At 35.2% G+C, this 19,384-nt stretch overlaps 2 protein-coding genes across 4 annotated transcripts; one reads left to right on the top strand and one right to left on the bottom strand.

The window, feature by feature from the left end:
- Positions 1 to 2,685: 2,685 nt before the first annotated feature.
- Positions 2,686 to 5,526, bottom strand: LOC120358411 (interaptin-like). Of its 3 annotated transcripts, XM_039452638.1 has the most exons (8): positions 5,290 to 5,432; positions 5,048 to 5,090; positions 4,732 to 4,853; positions 4,018 to 4,140; positions 3,798 to 3,936; positions 3,379 to 3,539; positions 2,906 to 3,218; positions 2,686 to 2,816 (listed from the first exon to the last, which is right to left on the bottom strand). In XM_039452638.1, the coding sequence occupies exons 2-8, from the start codon at positions 5,049 to 5,051 to the stop codon at positions 2,722 to 2,724; spliced, it is 957 nt and encodes a 318-aa protein (XP_039308572.1). In that variant the 5' UTR covers positions 5,052 to 5,090; positions 5,290 to 5,432; the 3' UTR covers positions 2,686 to 2,721. The 3 variants fall into 3 exon arrangements, with proteins under 3 accessions (XP_039308572.1, XP_039308571.1, XP_039308573.1); XM_039452637.1 differs by lacking the exon at positions 5,048 to 5,090 and having other exon boundaries at positions 5,290 to 5,526; XM_039452639.1 differs by lacking the exons at positions 4,732 to 4,853; positions 5,048 to 5,090; positions 5,290 to 5,432 and adding an exon at positions 4,526 to 4,698.
- Positions 5,527 to 6,117: 591 nt separating this feature from the next.
- On the top strand, positions 6,118 to 11,958 carry LOC120358410. The gene is made up of 6 exons (XM_039452636.1): positions 6,118 to 6,248; positions 6,388 to 6,471; positions 7,057 to 7,152; positions 7,240 to 7,362; positions 7,492 to 7,632; positions 8,639 to 11,958. The coding sequence occupies exons 1-6, from the start codon at positions 6,162 to 6,164 to the stop codon at positions 10,856 to 10,858; spliced, it is 2,751 nt and encodes a 916-aa protein (XP_039308570.1). The 5' UTR covers positions 6,118 to 6,161; the 3' UTR covers positions 10,859 to 11,958.
- The last annotated feature ends 7,426 nt before the right edge of the window (positions 11,959 to 19,384 follow it).

The following is a 19,384-nucleotide window of genomic DNA, read 5'->3' as shown; positions in this document are numbered from 1 at the left end:
TCGACGAACAACATCAAAACTCTAAACCGTAAACCTATTCCCATTACACTCAAGAAGCAAACGATAGTCGTACAACATCAAAACTCTAAACCGTAAACCTATTCCCATTACACTCAAGAAGCAAACGATAGTCGTAACAATGCCTCGTTTGAACGAAATTCAATGTGCGCAAATCATTGCTCTTTTGGAAGAAGGATTAAATCAAAGTTATGTTGCAAGGAGAATAGGTGTTCATCGATCCTCCATCTCTCGAGTTTGGGCTCGTTATCAAGAAACAGGCGGATTTCGTCGAAGGAGAGGACAAGGTCGAAGACGAATAACGTCAGCTAGAGAAGATCGCCGCATCATCAATGAGACAAATCGAAATCCAACAAGAATTGCACGAGTAATTGCAAATACAGTTCTTCCGCACAGACAAATTAGTGCTCAAACGATCAGGAGGCGTTTGCACGAAGGAAATTTGCGGTCGCGAGCTCGTGCTCGAGTGCCAATGTTATCTGTGGCTCATAGACGTGCTCGTTTGCAATATGCACGCACTTATCAGAATTGGATTCTGAGACAGTGGAACAATGTATTGTTCACTGACGAATCACGGTTTTGTCTTTTCCGTTCCGATGGAAGAGTACGTGTTTGGCGTCGTAATGGACAGCGTTTTGAAGAAAACTGCGTCGAGCCTGTTCGAGCGTTTGGTTGTGGCTCTGTCATGGTATGGGGTGGAATATCGATGCATGAACGCACAAATCTTGTCATCATACCACCTCCTGGATTGACAGGAGAACGTTATGTAGAAGAAAATTTGCGTCCTCACATAATACCCATGCGTCGTCAAATGGGGCGCAATTTTATTCTCATGCATGACAACGCTCGCCCACACACTGCCAGGATTGCTCTTAACTTCCTCGAACAAAACAACATCGAGGTGTTACCACATCCAGCAATGAGCCCGGATTTGAATCCCATTGAACATGTCTGGGATATGATGGGAAGAAGATTGCGAGATGTGGAGAGACAACCAACAAATCTGCAGGAGTTAGGAGCAATATTACAGCAAATATGGCACGAAATTCCTCAAGCCACAATTAGGTCATGCATTAATATGCATGACCGTTTACAAGAAGTCATTCGAAGACGAGGTGGGAATACCTCATATTAAATGCGAGAGCACCCACATTTTTTATGCAACACACACACACGCGCACGCGCGCGCGCGCACACACACACACACACACACACACACAGCAGAGAGGGTTTGGAGTCATAAAATACTGCGGAAGTGACGAACCGTGGGGTCCTCATCTCTGCTGTAACACACACACACACACACACACACACACACACACACACACACAGCAGAGGGTTTGAGCAATACTGCGGAAGTGACGAACCGTGGTCCTCATCTCTGCTTACACACCACACACACACACACACACACACGATGTGCGAAATCCGACCAGCAACCTCCCCGTGGTGCACATCGGGTAATGCTAATGCTGACGGTAACTGACCAAAATGCATACATAACTTTGATACATCCTAACTCCTCAAAAAAAAATCGTACGAACCTCTTTTTTTTTTAATTTGCAGCGAAAAGTCCAAATTTTACGATGATTATTGTGACATTTGCGAAAAAAATTCGTCCTACTCCGTGGAGTGCGTCAAACTTTGCAAATGTTCGGAGACAAAACATGTCTTTACTTTTAAAAAGACGGCGGAAGGAGGAAAGAAGAAATTCAAAATTGGCCAAATGCATCTTAAAGTAGAGACTTTAAGCTTTAAAATAAAAAAAAATTTTTTCAAGTACGATAATTTTTAACGAAGTTACGATTATTTGAAGTTGTGCGAAATTTTGATATAAATGAGTGTTGCGATAATTTTGTTGCCCAGTGTATAAAGGAGAAAAGAAATCTGAAAGAACTGCTAGAGAAGAAACAAAAGGAGAAGAGGTGAAAGGAAGAAGAGGAACTGAGAAAGATGAAAAATAAAGCAGACGTGGAAATATATAAATAGGAAGAGAGGGAGGAGAACAACGATAAACAGCAAGATAGGAAAGGAAGAATGGAGAAAACACTTCATGGAACAGCAGCAAGAAGAAGAAGGAGAGGAAGAAATAGTGGAGGCAGAAATAATTAAAGCAGTTGGGAAAATGAAGGTCAAGAAAGTAGCAGGTATTGATGGGATTCCGGCAGAAGCATGGAAGTACGCGAGCAAACCCTCACGGAAAATAAGTATTGAGATCTCAATACTCAGTATTGGCAATACTAAATTGGCTAATACTTTTTTGGTCAATACTCAGTATTGGCGAATACTCAGTAGTAGTATTGGTGAATATTCAGTGTTAGTATTGGTGAATACACAGTATTAGTATTAGTGAATACACAGTATTAGTATTGGTGAATACTCAGTGTCAGTATTGACGGGGATAATAAAAAATGCAAAAAATGTACACAAAACTCATTTTCCTTATTTATTGCACTAAGAAAATTTGTTTAAAAAAACTAAAATATTTAGTCTGATACAATTATTAACTAAACATTAAATTGATCATAAATGTTATTTAGTTGCACAAAAATAATTTATGTCAAATATTCAAATTTTGTAATCAAGGCTTAAACAAACTTAATATTTTAATATAATGTTTAAAAAAATAAATGTTAAAAATAGAATAAGGATAATACAAAATGGCCATAATTTGTACTATTTTTGTATATTCTGATACGAGTATTACTGCATACGAGTATTATTGCATTTGCGACGAATGGCTCTTTGTATTTCTTTAACAGTGTCTTCACTTCTTGTGAAAGTCGATTGCACATAAGCTGAAATAATAAAATACAACGAATTATATAATATATATAACTTTATCTTATATTTTAGTTTCAGTTTCAAGTATGTACTGTTTTCTTACACATAATGGCATCTACTCTCCGAGGGCTGAGTTTTTCTTTTTCCTTGGCTGCAGACGTATTTTTATTTTTATGAATATTGGCTACTTTGCCCGTTAACGATGAGGTAGCAAGTTCTTTTCGAGAAAATATTGCTGAAGTGAGATCTCCAGTCAATTTAGCAATACTCGAATGATTGCATTTATCCAGAATTTCTTTCTTTATATGGAAATGTATTGGTTCCTCACGCATAACGTTCTCTTCCTCATGTTTAACCACGTTTTCTTTCTCATGCTTTACCACGTTTTCTTTCTTACGCTCAACTACGTCTTCTTCCTGTAATAATAAACGATAAACTGGTAGTACATAAACATTTATATATATATATATATATATATATATATATATATATATATATATATATATATATATATATATATATATATATATATATTCATTTATATAAATTCGATAAAACTTATGCTGTAATACTTACAATTGAAGAAACGTTATTACCAATTGCTGGTGTCTCAAGTTCTTGACTCTCATTTTGAATAATTTGTTCGTTGAAATCTTCATTTGTGTGCGCCGTTTTTTTTAAAATTTGTGTCAGATTTGACATTATATTTTTTATTTGGCTATCTATTACTGACAGATCTGAAAAAGAAACATAGTATTGCGTTATCTTATGTCAATTTTATGATCATAATGCCAAAGAATTCAATTTGTTACATTGACTTATTCCATTGAATTGAAATGTATTGTAAATTACGAATGATTACAATTGAAAACATAAACAGAAGTACATATAACTATAAATGAAAACATTCAAAATATTATTTCAATTGGTCTAGAAAAAATGAAACAATAAAGTAATATCTGTAGTAAACCATGCAAATTTGTGAAAAATAGTACCTTCGTTTATTGTTTTTAAAGTTCTCAAACGTTTATTGTCATTTTTTAGTCTTTCGATCTCTTTCTCAAGTGTGACGACTTTAGCTTGTAGCTTTGCTGTCATTTCTGACGAATTGTCATCGTTCTCATCATCCGAAATCTAAATAAAAACCACAAGAAAGTTAATATTGATTTACTGATTTTTTTATAAGAACTTATATTTGTAAATTAAACAGCATACTGTAATCTTTCTTTCGAACTGCTTGTCATTTTTCAACTGCATCCACAGTTTATTTTTATTTTTTACCTCAACGGATTGAGTATGTTTTTTAGATTTGGAGACTTTCTTCTTTGATCTAGTTTTCTACAATAAAAAAATGCTTTTAATGAATAATATTTAATCTTCATCATTCAGCACATACAGTTAATTTTTGAAAAAATCAACTACTCTTTTAATAATTTATTAATATTTAATAATTAACTAATTATTAATAACTTGTTTTCTTTATATAGACCGTATATATGCCGAAGAATGGTAGAGATTATTCATTATCCATTTGAAAGGAATCACGCTTTCACATTGCTGCACAAACATGCTATTTATGGGTAATATTATATCAGTGAAATATTACAAATGAACAACTCAACTCCAAATTATAGCACTTTTCGCAAAGAAAGTAAGAACACGAATCAAAAAGTTATGATTTATAGGGTGCTAGACTAACTCAAAATTTGTAAGAAATATTCACTTGACCATTCATATATGGAAACTTAAAAGTACATCTCATAATTTGTCACTCTGTATATATGACGAAAATATAGTATCTCCTTAATAATGTACAACTGATTTCAAGACATGAAAACGTTTACTGCAAGGATATAATATTATAAATTAAATTGAATTACGTTTTCAATCAACCTATTTCCAGAAGTATAATATACAATACATACTTACATCTTCATCATCGCTTTCGTCACTTACGCATTTTCTTTTTATTTCTTTTCGCTCACTTTTAGAAGACTTCATAAACCCATATTTTTCCAAATTAGATCGACGAGTGCACATGTCTGTCCATTCTGGAATATGATCGAATTTATATAATAAATGTAAGTATACTGGGGCATCGGGTATGCGTCATTAACCTTTTTTTTAATTATAAAATTGTTAATTAATTTTAGCAATAAACACTACAAGATGCTACATTTAACCGATTTAATGAATACATTAAAAAATAAGGGAAATGTTCAAAATATTCAATAATAATAATTACCCATAATTTATTCGTTTAATGTAGTAACCTGATATGCAGGTTCCTGAGTAATTAAAAAAATTTAAGTTAATTTAAGTTAATTTATAATATCAGGATGACTTTAGACTCTGTGCAACTTGTATAATATACGCAGGTGATATGCGGATTTTCGAAAGGCACAGAGTAAAAATTTTTCAAATTCTAATGTAAATTGTATCTGCATGATATTGTTTCGAAATTAAGAAACGTCTTGACGTACTTACCACCATGAGCTAAAATTTTTGCCGTGGTTTGCATCCATGAACATGAATCTATTTTTTTTTTATAGTAGCCGCTGGTCCGACATCCACATCAGGCCATTGCAATGTAACTTGTTTTTCTTCATTGATAATTTCTCGCAATTCACTATCAGTCACTTTCTTACACAACCATTCGCGGAACCCTACTGCAATTTTGTGACTCTCGTTTGTGAACTCATAAATTAAACATTGTGTGTCATCTATCATGTGCAAATTCGTCATTACTGTATCGTTGTTTGTCGTTCACTAGAACGAAGAAACGTAAAACTAACACGAAATCTCTTGCAAGGCGCGGATCGAGATGTGAATACAAGTCCGAAATCACGTAGCACGCTACACACACATGCACGTACGCACGTTGAAATGCTCTATCTATATATGACACACGCTTGGTTAGGTTCAGTGCGCGCCATGCGAGCGTGTTGTGTGCGGCGTGGCCGGTGCTACATGCGTGCTGCATATGTTTTCGGGCGCGAAATTCTATCACTAGTTGGGATTGGTCCGATTTTCAAATTGGCGGTCCAATGCTAAACGCTCATTGGTCCGAATTATATCCTTGCATCTGTATTTGCTGGTGTACGAGCGATATTTTGATTTTTCTTTCTCAGCTGCATTGCTTTGTCTCCCGCTCACATTTGTAAAATTGTAATTGTAAGCCTGTTCTTTTTAGCTGAACTGACTGCACTAGTTCACAGTTTATCTTCTTCCCTCCACGTTAAAAGAAGAAAGATAAACTCTGAATTAGTGCAGCCAGTTCAGCTAAAAAGAACAGGCCTTATGTCTCGTCGTCCGTGTGTAATTGTTGTTTCAAAGTTAATTTTGCGTACGTTAAAAATATGAAAAGAGGACCATATAAACGATTTTTGGAAGATGAAAATATTTTAATTCCAAGAACAACGCGACGTCCGCGTCGTTTAAATGAGGTATGTATACTATACTGTACTGTACAACGATGTTTAACAATTAATATATGCATGATTGCATCATTTATATATATATATATATATATATATATATATATATATTGTCATAAAATTAAAGTTGATTTATATTATGATCTAGAATATAGACGAAAACGAAGAACATCGTCATGTTGATGTAGGCATTGGTGCAGGCGATAATGAACCAACAAACGACGAAAATCAAGTAATCAGAATACTTATATATAATACTTGTTAGAAAAGTACAAGACGATTAGAAAAGTACACATGAGAGGGACAACGCGAACAGTTTCTTATTTCATATTTCTCAAATCATCGCATTATGTGAAGAAAAGAAATCCTAACCAATTTCATATATATTTCTCAATAGTAATGCATTAACGGTAATTTTATCGCAGCTAACCATAACATTTATTGGGTGATTATCATAACGGATAATAGAAATTAGATGAGCAACGGTAACTAATTTGTTAAAGTATAATTTTTATTATATGAATTGATCAAAACTTGCGTGTTTTTATGTATCTATTTTATGCTCGTATACCTTTGTTTTTGTTATGTATTTATTAATATACGTTTTATAACTGTTAATTGTAATGTAATTGTTATTGTTATGCAAATTGTATTTCATTTACTTTTACTTTGTGTATTTAAGAATTTACGAAGGCTCAGACGTGACAAAAGAAAAATTTAAGTATTAATATTTCAAGATTTACATAACCGAAAAAGACAAACAAAGATATCTGAAATGTAATATAGATATTATTATTTTTTACCATCCTTTCTGCAGATCATAATTGGTCGAGGAAAATATAAATTATATGTTGAGGACAGCAACATTCCAGTTCCACAGAGAACGCAATACAGAAGGAGTCAAATTTATCAAGTAAGGGACACACATATGCCTGTTGTCAAACTTTTGGTACCATTACATAAATAAATAATTTTTTTCATTATGGACATCTGTGTACAGAATATAGAAGAAAACATAGAGGATCATGAAATTTGTAATGCTAGAGTAGATGATGAGAATGATAATGACATTGTCGACAATGTCAATCAGGATGATCAAGTAGATTACGTAATCATTCCACAGGTATAATAAATCATTATACACTTTTACCTATAATATTAATTTGAGGCTCTCTTTTTCTCTCTCTCTCTCTCTCTCTCTCTCTCTCTCTTTGAAATAAAGTTATAAAATATAAACTTACATATGCTATAGGATGCTCAAGAAAATACAAGTGAAAATGATGAAGATGACAACAGCGATTGGAGTAACAATGAACATATTGAAAATGAGAATAGAATAGTAGACAATGAAGATAATGAAGAAATTCTGAATTCCCATCCTGTTGGTCCACAGGTGTTTCATGATAATACAAACTATATCGTAATATGACCTAAAAGTATATCAACACATTAAAATACGAAAACGGTTGTACCAGTTGTAAGCAGATCTTAGTTTTTAATAATAATTATTCTATGTGAATTTATAAACATTTACAAGATCTCTCAAATTGCGCGTTGTTTACTTGCCAGACTTAAATCACAGTTTCTTAAAAAGAACTGAGAACTGTAATATCACCAATATTAAATTGTTAATCAACTTAATAATTTGATACTTACAAGCATTTCTACAATATTATTCCCCCTTATTCCCAAAAGAATAAGATAGATTATAAAGAATATTTGTTGAGGTAATATTTTTCGCAACAAATTCTTCACAATTTTCGGGATAAGGATAAGGTACAGCCGTTTTCGTATTTTAATGTGTTTCATAATAATGTTGAAAAAAAGTTGTGCATCCATATTTTCCACGTTTATTATAATTCATTTTAATACATTTCCGTTTAATTGATGTAGACAAAAAACAAACTATTACATCGCTTTTTTGTACAATACTGCTATACAATGTAGAAGTATTAACTTGTGAGTCTTTTGCAAATTCTAAATGTAATGGTAATAATTTTAGTCCAAAAATTACATAAATTTTCTCGTTCCAATTAATTTATTTTAACAATTAATTATTTTGAAATATATTGCGTACGTGGTAAAATGACAGTTAATGAGTTCAAATTGATCGTCTAGTGCATACTGACAGTCCATGCCTAACTGTGAAACCCATAATAAGTAATTTATTTTCTTTTCGCGTTAGAATGCAATTGTTCTAATTTAATATTGATGACTGAATCTATGTGTATGTAATATTCTGACATCGTACGTTTATTTTTCTGCAACAGATAGGTATATATGGTATCGAGCTATGTCTGCATCGAGCTAAAATTTATCTATACTTTGTAAAATTGATCACGAATATATAATTCTATTTGTAATATATAATATTTAACATATATTTAAAATTTTTTTAGGAGAGAGTTCCTTTGTACAACGACTGCAATCTGACGCAAGAAGAAAGTGAACTACTTATTATGGGCTTCGCAGTTAGACATGGACTATCAGACTATGCACTCGACGATTTACTTAAACTTATTAACTGTCATTTACCACGTACGCAATATATTTCAAAATACTTGTTCTTAAAAAAATTTTCACCTGCAGTGAAGACTATATTCCACTTTTACTGTCCTCAATGTAAAAATAGCTTACAATTTGCTGATGGAAGACTTATCGATCGATGCGAAGATTGCAATAATGATTTTAAGAAAGATGATTTAAAAAAAGCAGGAAATTTTTTTTTACATATCCCATTAGCTGATCAGTTAAGAGGAATAATGAATAGTAATCTTTATTACAAACTTTCGAAAAATAGATTCAATGAAAGCGACGTTGTTAATGGACGAGTGTATCGTAAATTAGTTAATAGAGAAGTAATAGGTGAACACGATATAACGTTGCAGTTAAATACTGACGGAGTAGCGCTTTTTAATTCTTCAAAAATGTCGATGTGGCCTATTCAGGTTGTAATAAATGAATTGCCGTATCGCCTCAGAAGACAAAATGTAATGTTGTGTGGTTTGTGGTACGGAACTGATAAGCCAGTTATAGACCTTTTTATGAAACCTTTCGTAGACGAATTAATCATTCTTCATAATGAGGGTATGAAATGCATCACACCGGAACATCCAGAAACAATAAACATAAAAGTACATACCCTTATTGCATCCGTAGATTCGGTAGCAAGACCACTATTACAAAACTTGAAACAATTTAATGGAGAAAGTGGATGCTCTTTTTGTTTAAAGAAAGGAGATAGAATACCATTTGGAAGAGGGTACACTCGAGTCTACTGTGGTGACATAGGTGTACCTCGTACTACGTTGCAGCATGAAGCTGATTGCGAAGAGGCAATTGAAACGAATGCATGTGTACGCGGAGTGAAAGGACCCTCTATATTAATGAAGCTACCGGTTTTTAATATTATAAATTCATTTGTGCCTGATTACATGCATACTGTGCTTTTAGGCGTAACGAAAACGTTTGTATGCAATATTTGGTTCGATCCGGCTAACAAAGACAAAGAATGGTATATTGGAAATAAAATGATAGAATTCGATAAAAATCTATGCAATATAAAACCACCTTGTGAAATAACTAGAGTTCCACGATCGATAACTGAAAGACAATTGTGGAAGGCTTCCGAATGGAGAAACTTTCTTTTATATTATTCATCTGCGTGCTTGTTCAATTTAATGCATCGTACATACATAAAACACTGGTCCCTGTTAGTTTTCAGCATGCATATTTTCCTGAAGGACAAAATTACGGAAAATGAATTCTATGTAGGCGAAAGATCGTTAAAGAAATTTGTTTTCCAAACAGAAACTTTGTATGGACAAGAGTTCATGAAATTTAATGTCCATTTGCTATTGCATATTCCAAAGTCAGTATCTGCTTTCGGTTCATTGTGGGCTCATTCAGCATATCCTTTTGAACATTATAATGGAAGACTAAAAAAATTATATCACAATACTCAAGCTGTACCAAGGCAAATATGCAAAACATATTTTAGATTAAAGACTGTAGATAGAATAAGCAATAAGATTTTTAAGGATGAAAATTGTACGGTTCGTGGGAAATTGCTCTTTAATAAAATGTTTGGACCTCATAAAATAAATTCTTGCGTTGAATATGGACCACATTTACGATTATTACAACCATCTTCCAATATATCATTAAATATTGTACAGCAGGCATGTATTATACAATTATTGCAGGAAGAATTAGTGTCCGCCGATAATATTCAATTGTATAAGCGTTTTATTTTTAAAAATATTTTATATCATTCAGTTGACTACGAACGTTTTACGAAAAGAGAAAACAGTGTTATTCAATTGACAAATGGAGCTTATATTATGATACAAAACATTTGTATGGTTCAAAAAATTAATTGTAACGAGGACATTTATGTAATTTTTGGACTAAAATTATTACCATTAAATTTAGAACTGGCAAAAGATTCACAAGTTAATAATACTTCTACATTGTATAGTAGTATTGTACGAAAAAGCGATGAAATAATTTGTATTTTGCCTACATCAATTAAACGGAAATGTATTAAAATGAATTATAATATGCGTGACGATCATTATATTGTAATGCCGCTTGTCAACCTAATGGAAATTGACTGAATTATTTATGTAGTATTGTATTATTACACGGTATTTTGTAATTATTATTGTATAGTACTTTTAAAATTAAAAATACTTTGTGCTATTTATAATACAAAAAATATTCCATTTTATAAGTATTTGACTAATTCCTTTTGAAATCAGATAAGAAAAAATCAATCGTTTTTTAAATTAATTAAAAATTTTATTAATTCGAATATATGCAAAAAAGTGAGGACGTGTTTTTGTTTGTTCAAAAAAATTTATTTACCGAAATACGAGTTAATTTTAACGAATATTTGTATTTAATTACAAAATACGATATGTCCGGTTCGACTTATCGTAGTGATGAAGAAAATGTCATTTTAAAGCTAAAATTATACACTTTAATAAACAATTTTTCTTATGAAAAACATCAATTATTATTAATAAAAAATTAAACTGTTAAATATTTTTTTTAACAGAAAGCGACCTATTTGAAAAATTTGGAAAATATACATTTATATACAATTCTAGACAAAATAAAAACGTTCAATACGTTACATTATGTCCTATTTTATACTGATTTAAATTTGGACCGCATTTTAAATTTAATTCAGTGCAAAATAAAAAAATGCTTTGAAATCTTAAGTTTTAAATAATTGATCAATAACTGCAGTTTCCAATATTCAACAATAGTAACTATCAATATTTATCTGCAGTATTCATCAATACTTGTCTATCTCTAATATTTAAGTATTGATCAATACCAGTTTCTAATATTCAGTATTCACCAATAGCAACTATCAATACTCAGTATTCATTAATACTTGTCTATCTCTAATATTTAAGTATTGATCAATACCGTTTCTAATATTCAGTATTCACCAATAGTAACTGTCAATACTCAGTATTCATAAACACTTTGACTATCTAATACTTGAGTATTGATCAATACCAGTTGCCAATACTCAGTATTCTCCAATAGTAACTGTTAATACTCAGTATTCGTCACTACTTAACCTTTACCAATACTCAAGTATTCACCAATACTGACATGCAATACTCAGTATTACAACTTGAATACTGAGTATTGAAATCTCAATACTCAGTATTGAGCCTCAATACTTATTTTCCGTGAGGGAAGAACTATGGAAAAGGCTGGTGAAGATAATGAAACGGATTTGGTATACAGGAGAGATGCCAAACAATTGGAGAATGAGCATAATTATGCCGTTATATAAAAGAGGAGAAAGGGAGAAAGCCAGCAATTATAGAGGTACGTCTATTCTTTGTTCGGCGTATAAGATCTATGCGGAAATTATCAGGAATAGACTGGAGACGGAGGTGGAAGATCGAGGCCTGATTCCGGTGAGTCAGGCAAGTTTTAGAAGAGGGAGGTCGACCATAGACAACATCTTCGTCCTCAGTCACTTGATGCAGAGGGAAAAAGGAAGAGGAGAAAGGAACGAAAAGATATACATGCTCTTCGCGGATCTGAAGGCGGCCTTCGACAGAGTAAATAGAGAGGAACTGTGGAAAGTGCTGAGGAGTATGGGTATAAAGGAGCAGCTGATAAGAAGAATCGAAAAAATATATGAAGAGACGCAGACGGTGGTAAGAACGAAACAAAGTAACACGGAAAGTTTTGCAACAGGAAAAGGCGTTAGACAAGGATGTGTGATGAGTCCACTCTTGTTCAATTTGTATACAGCGGAATTAGAGCAGGTTTTAAGGAACAGGGGAATAGGGGGCGTAGCAATAGGTAAGATAAGGATATGGGAATTGGCGTATGCGGACGACATAGCGCTGATAGCAAAAAAATAAAGAAGCACTACTAGAAATGATGAGCACGCTCAAGCGTTTCCGCGCAGACAGGAAATTGAAATTATGTCCAGAGAAAACGAAGATAATGGTCTTTAATAGGAAAAAGAAAGAAAATATAGAAAAATGGAAGTGGAGGAAAGAAGAAATTGAGGAAGTACAGGCGTTTAAATACTTAGGCTTTATATTAAATAACAGGGGTAGTTATAAGGAATATGTAAAGGAATTATGTGGTAAAGGTAGAATAGCAGTAAGGAAAGTATGGGGACTAGGAGAGAGAATTTGTAGAAACGACATAAAGAGGAGATAGATGTTGTTCACATGCCTGATGCAAAGTGTGATGGCGTATGAGGTGGAAATCTGGGGATGGACAGAGATCGAGAAACTAGAGAAAATAATGATGGACTACGTCAGGTGGATGTTTAGACTGGATTTTTGTACATCAAGATACATCATCTCAAGAGAGCTGTTAATGGACAAATTAAGAGTCGGATGGGGGATCAGAGCGAAGAGATATGAGAATAGAATTAAAGTAGGGAGAAATAGTTGGAGTGTTGGAAAAATAGTTAAGGAGTGTTGGAAGGAAAAAGAGCAGAACAACTGGAGCGATATATATGGGATAGAAATTGAAAAATACTATAACAGGAATGGCTGGGAAACAGAAGCAAAAGTGGTAAAAGAAGATGTTGGAGACGATTTGGAAAAGGACTTAATTGACAGGGAAAGAGATATTCAGAGGCAATGGGAGAACAAAAACGTTAATGCGCCAAGATACAATAGGAGATATAAGAAAATAGGGTTAGATGTGAAGTTGCCGAATTACTTAAAAAGTAGGAATGTAGAGGATTTAAGCAGAGGAGAAAAAATAAGAGATAAAAGTAAGATGTGGTAATCTAGAACAAACGAATAAATATTGGTTAGAAGAAAGACAGAGACTATGTATATTTTGCGAAGAAGACTGGGACTGTCTAGAGCACTACGTCAAGGATTGCGTGAAAACAAGCGTATGGTTTGCGGATTTAGGAGATGATAAGGACAGAGTTGTAGAACAGATATGCGAGGAAAACACGGACAGGCGGAAGGGAGAAATATTGAAGAAGCTATGGAAAGAGAGGGAAAAAGAATTAAAAAGGAGAAAGGAGGCAAGCGATGAGAGGAGAAAAAACAAAAATAATATTACCGAAATAGTAGAGTAAGACAACAGGATTTAGACTGAAGAAATAGGTAATAACTGTAATTTAAGGTAATTGTATAATAATTGTATAAAGTATGGAAAATGTAAAGAGGCTGTGATCTCTAAGTCATAGAATTAATAATTAATAATTGAATAGATGAGAATAGGTACAAGTAATACATAAAAGGCTCAACAGATTGCCCACTGTCGGGCAACCTGTCGTGGCGAATGAAATTGAATACCCATCTCGCCCGGGAGGCGCTCATGACGCTGGCGTACCGCGCCATGGGCCGTCTCGAGCGAGAAAATGGGCAGGAGGAAGCGGCGACCGCGGCCCGGGAGGAGGAAGTGCGCTCCCTCCGGGCCGAGGTCGCCGAACTGAGGGGCCAGCTGGGGGTAGCAAAACGCGCCCTCATGCTACAGAGCGGCCCCTCCTCGTCTGCGGCTGCTCCGCAGACGTCAAGGAGAAGGTCTCCTTCCCTTCCGCCGCCCCCGTCGGTCGCTTCTGCCCCCGGCTCTTCTCCTTTCGAGGAGCGAGTGCTGGGGACGTTGGAGCGGCTGACGGCGACGGTGGAGGGCCTGGAGAGGCGCCTGGCGCGGGTGGAGACGGGGGCTGTCCCGGCCGCCGTCCCCACCGACGCCAGGGGCAAGAAGAAGAAGAAGGGGTAGGGGAGAAAGGGAGTGCGAAGCTCCGCCGGAGGAGCTTCCCGCGCCCCCGCCGTGCCAGCGGCAGCGCCCGGCCCCGATACGCCTGCGAGCGATCGGAGCTGGGGGTCATCGGCACCAGAAAAAGAAGGAGGGTGGACAAAGGGGGCCGTAGAGCCCCCCCACTCGCCCCACGGGGGTCAGTGGCTGGAGGGTGTTCCCCCCACGATTTTGCACAGCCTCGGGTCGGCCATCGGGGGTAGCGGCATCCGCCGCCCCCCCGGCGGCTGAGCCGAGGAGGGAAAAGAAGAAGCAGAAAGGTCCGCCGCGCAGCAAAGTTCTCGCGGCGAGGAAGATAGGGAGGCGCGTCCCCAAGTCATCGGCGATTCTGGTGACGGTGACTGGGGACGACGCTTCCTACGCGGGAGTTATGCGGCGGGCTCGCGAGTCCATCGTCCTTGGGGACATATTGCCGCAGGGGGGAAGCGGGCTCCGGGTTCGCCGAGCCCAGACCGGGGTCTCCTCGGCTCGACAGTCCGAGCGCCGCGCACCTCCCCCAGGCGAAGGTGGTGCTCGAGCCCCTCCCTCTCCCGCAACGGGAGAAGCGAGTGGGACGAGACTCGAGCACCCCTCTCAAGAAGGCGTTGAGACCCCAGACGGAGAAGGCGTTGACGCCTTCTCCCCCGGGGTCGCCTGTCCTCGGAGGAGCTAGGGCCGCGGAGTGACTCCCCTGGGAGGGGGTCATTACGCGATCCTGGGCCTCGTTTCCGGCTGCCCCTGCGCTCGGGGATGCCCAGGAGACGAGGACTTTGGCTGTTGGGCCGCCCGATGAATAGGGGACTCCGCTCATCCGGCGTGCCGGCCACGCGAAGATAGGAGGTAGGCCTGGTCGGTCCCCTCGGGACCATTGGACCTTGGGTAGGGGGTTGGCGCGAAACGGGTAAGTTCGGCGCTCGCCTCCTGCCCTAAAGAAGCGCGGGGGGCGTGCGGTGTTTTTCACGGCGCTACCCCGGGGTGGACAAGGCGGCAGGTGACGTATTTCGGCTGCCGCCCTGGCACGTCCTCTCCCAACCTGACGAACTGGCGCGTCGGGGGGCTCACGCTCCGACTCCCGGGGGAAGGCTACTGATGAAATAGCGTATTGCTGGCCGGGGCCTTCCCTCGATCTGGGGCGAGGTGGCTCGGTGAGGTTTTTAGTTGGTAGGCGGGTTAGGGCGAGCCTGGTCGCTGAAATTACGTGGCCGGGTTAGCACCGCCCTGACTCGAGTCCAACACTGTCAGGTCTAGCCAACCTGTCGTGCCATGAGCATTTCCTTCATCGTAAAAAAAAAAAAAGAGTTATAAGTAATACAAAAAAGGCAATAGATAAACGGTGTAGGGAGGGCGTAGAACCTAAGTTACAGAGTAAATATTTGAGAGGCTGTTGCAAAGATAGGTCGAAGAGTAGGATTAGCTTAAGACAAGAACTGTACAAGCGGCGAGGGAATGGAAGGATGAGAGAGAATAGATTTTATGTAAACCAAGTCCACTTCTCGGCTGTAATGTAAGCTTGAAGTTAATAAATTATTATTTATTATATATATGTACATATATATATATATTATATATATATATATGTATGTGTATATATATATATATATATATATATATATATATATATATATATATATATGTATGTGTATATATATATATATATATGTATGTATGTATGTATGTATATATATAAATATATATATATATATATATATATACAGGGTATCCGGGAACTAAAAAACTTACCGCTTTGACAACTTAACCCTTAAACACACCGATCCTGTAAAATACGGAAACACATTTTTGGGTCTGGGAGACTTTTTCAACTTTGAGAAGCTATAATTTTGATTACAACCAATATTTTTCTACGATTTTTTTTTTTAAACAAAAGTTCAAAATCTCAGGAGTATGACTGCATAATCGGCATTGCCGACAAATAATTTATTGTGAAGTTATAAAAGCAAAACCATTAAGCAAACATGAGAAATTGGTCAAAAATCCACTTTTCCTTCAAAAAATCATATCTTCGCAACAACAAACGTTTAGGGACTTTTAAATACGGCGTTTTAAAGCTAAAGAGTCGCACTTTCAAAATAAAATTTCTTTTGCAAAGTCATTTCTTTTAAAAAGTATAATTATGTAACATGGAGAATATGAGGTATTTTTGGGCATCTAAAAATCCACAAAAAAAATCATATCTTTGCAACAAAAAACTTTAAAGAACTTTACAATACGGCGTTTTAAAGCTAAAGATTCATACTTTCAAAAAAAATTATATTATTGTCATTTCTATTAAAAAATGTACTTATGTAACAAGGCGAATATGAGGAATTTTTGATTAAATCGTGTCTAAAATTGAAAATTGATGTGTTTCATGATTTATTTCGGAAAAACTCTTTTTTCTACAACATTTTATAGTATTCTAACTATAGACAGAGTATATGCGAGTGACATCTGAAAATCGACCTGTTCGAACGTATTTTGTCCAGTTTTTTTATGTAAAACACTCACAAAAAAAGGATATTGTTTATGCAACTATTCCTGAAAATGAAGAAGATTTACGACATAAAATCACTAGAGCTGTTGAAAGTATTACAACAGAAATGCTGCAGTTAACAATAAGAAACATTATAAAACGCGTTGAATGCTGTATCGATCATGATGGTAACAATTTCGAACCATTTCTTAATTAATTTGTTAATAAATATTTCATGAAAAAACAATGTTTACTTTCTCAACCTATTTGATATTCCAAATTTGTTCAACAATACTCGATCCAAATTATTACTTTAATACTTTGCATGCCGATTATCTCGTAAACGATGCGTCGTAGCAATTTTTTTCTTAATATAATTTTGATTGAAAATTACCTCTACTATGTAAATATGCAAAAAAAATTATAGGTACCCATTTAAAAAACCTACATTGACCTTCATAACTCAAAAAGGTGACGAGTAAAAAAAATTTCTTTACGTGCATTTTGTAGCCGACTAAAAACCATGTAAATTTTCCTTATTAAACTTTCTTCTAACTTCAACCAGTTACGAGATATTTGCTCGGACATTTATGGACGGACACCCTGTATATATATACCTATATACGATTAAATTATGTATCTGACCTTGTTTTATATATATATATATACCTAAGTGGTATTTACCTTTTGAAAGAAAAGGTAAAAAAAGGCGCCTATGTGTGTGCGCGCACCTAAAAATCTTTATTTTTTCAACCCAAATAGTATGTATTAATTAATATTTTCTACAAAATCTCTTATTCCAACCTAAGTGGTATTTACTTAAAATAAATATCTTGAAATTGTGCAAGCTAATAAACATGATATACGTCTAATAAACATGATATACGTTTATTAAAAAAAATGCATGAATGCATCTTTTAAAGTGCGCCTATTATGAAGAGAATATACTTTTTCTACAAAATCCATGGTAGTATTTGTATTTTTTTGAAAAATATTCCTATTCTAACCCAACTGGTAGTATCTTTAATTTTTATACAAAACCCACGTGGTACTATATCTTTTCTGTATTGTCATTGAAAAATTTTCCTATTGCAAAAATTCAAGTGATAGCATCTTTAATTCTCATTGAAAAATTTTATTTCAACTCAAATGGTATTTCAACATTTAATTTCAAAGAATTAAAGAGGAAACAATACAAAATGAGAAAATTTTATTGAAATGAAAAATTTTTAATGCACAAAAACATGGCTCTGCTAGATAGGAAAAGCAGAAAAGACATAAGAAAGCAATAAATGCAATAAATGTAACACTTGTAAAATATGCATTATAAAAGCAATTTATGTATATTGCGCAGTTCATTAAATTTGAGGAAAGTGTATAAAATCACATAAACAATACAAGCACGAAGACCTAGCTGCAACCGTAGAAGGCATTTTTGTTCAATTTGTATTGATACAGCAACGATCAAAATATCTCTCTCTACTACTTTAAATATATATTTACTTATATTCGTTAATTTTCAATAAAAAATAATTCATTAAAAAAATAATTAGATTTAGACAGGTGTAAAATTATTTCTATTACGGCTGCAGGTGATGCATATTCTGATTTAACGTATACTGAAATGGAAATGGAAAAAGCAAAAAATAGTTAAGAACGATACGAAACTGAAAAAAACTCAATACACGTGAGAATAATCCGTTTTTCATGAAAACTATGAAAGAGTACACGTCATGTGAATTATATAAAAACGATACGGCGAATGCTCGTATGCATAATACTCATAATTCCAAAGCAAGGTCAGATACATAACACAGGTCTACAAACTTAGGGGGGGTCTTGTGCTTTGAACTTTGAATGACGTTTCTATAGGATTTTGATGCGCTGAAAACGACTACGTTATCCGTTTTTTTCCATCACCCTTCATTTTTTAAATAATTGCAAAAACAATGTTTTTTGAACTTGATTTCTTTATGAATTTTTTCTGGCTAAAGGAAAAATGATAGCGAGGTCAGCTTTACGGCATTTTACGCAGAAATGTTCCCACAATACAGAAAATATTTTTTCAACTTATAAAAAATTTTATATAAACCGTACACAAAACACTTTGACAAAATCGTGAAAAATAAAAATGATAAACTTTGAAATATAAAACCAAATAACTGAAAAACAAAAAATCTTATAAAATATTTGACTTGTTGGGCATTTTAGCTCTATGTTTCTAGTTTAAATCTTTTTTTGGAAAATTAATTTCCGATTATTTGTTAAAAAGTTATTGAATTTAAACCATAAATGCATTCCATAAATGCAGTGAGCGTTACCTACGGTGCGCGACATCCTCTCGCGTCTGACGGACTGCCATCGAATAAAATTCGAAAGTTATAAAATTATACGAGATTATGTTATGTATAGTTTT

This window comes from Solenopsis invicta, chromosome 8 (genome assembly GCF_016802725.1).
Source record: "Solenopsis invicta isolate M01_SB chromosome 8, UNIL_Sinv_3.0, whole genome shotgun sequence".
NCBI classification, from domain to species: Eukaryota; Metazoa; Arthropoda; class Insecta; order Hymenoptera; family Formicidae; genus Solenopsis; species Solenopsis invicta.
This window is presented reverse-complemented; position numbering and strand designations above follow the sequence as displayed.

Excerpts from the sequence above, each read along its gene's own strand:
- LOC120358411 (XM_039452637.1), bottom strand. The coding sequence starts at position 5,323 with ATGCAAACCACGGCAAAAATTTTAGCTCATGGTG. Across the intron at positions 3,540-3,797 it reads TTTAAAAACAATAAACGAAG|ATCTGTCAGTAATAGATAGC; the intron begins GTACTATTTTTC and ends TTTCTTTTTCAG. Across the intron at positions 3,219-3,378 it reads GTAATAACGTTTCTTCAATT|GAAGAAGACGTAGTTGAGCG; the intron begins GTAAGTATTACA and ends TTATTATTACAG.
- LOC120358410 (XM_039452636.1), top strand. The coding sequence starts at position 6,162 with ATGAAAAGAGGACCATATAAACGATTTTTGGAAGATGAAAATATTTTA. Across the intron at positions 6,472-7,056 it reads CAACAAACGACGAAAATCAA|ATCATAATTGGTCGAGGAAA; the intron begins GTAATCAGAATA and ends TCCTTTCTGCAG. Across the intron at positions 7,153-7,239 it reads GAAGGAGTCAAATTTATCAA|AATATAGAAGAAAACATAGA; the intron begins GTAAGGGACACA and ends ATCTGTGTACAG.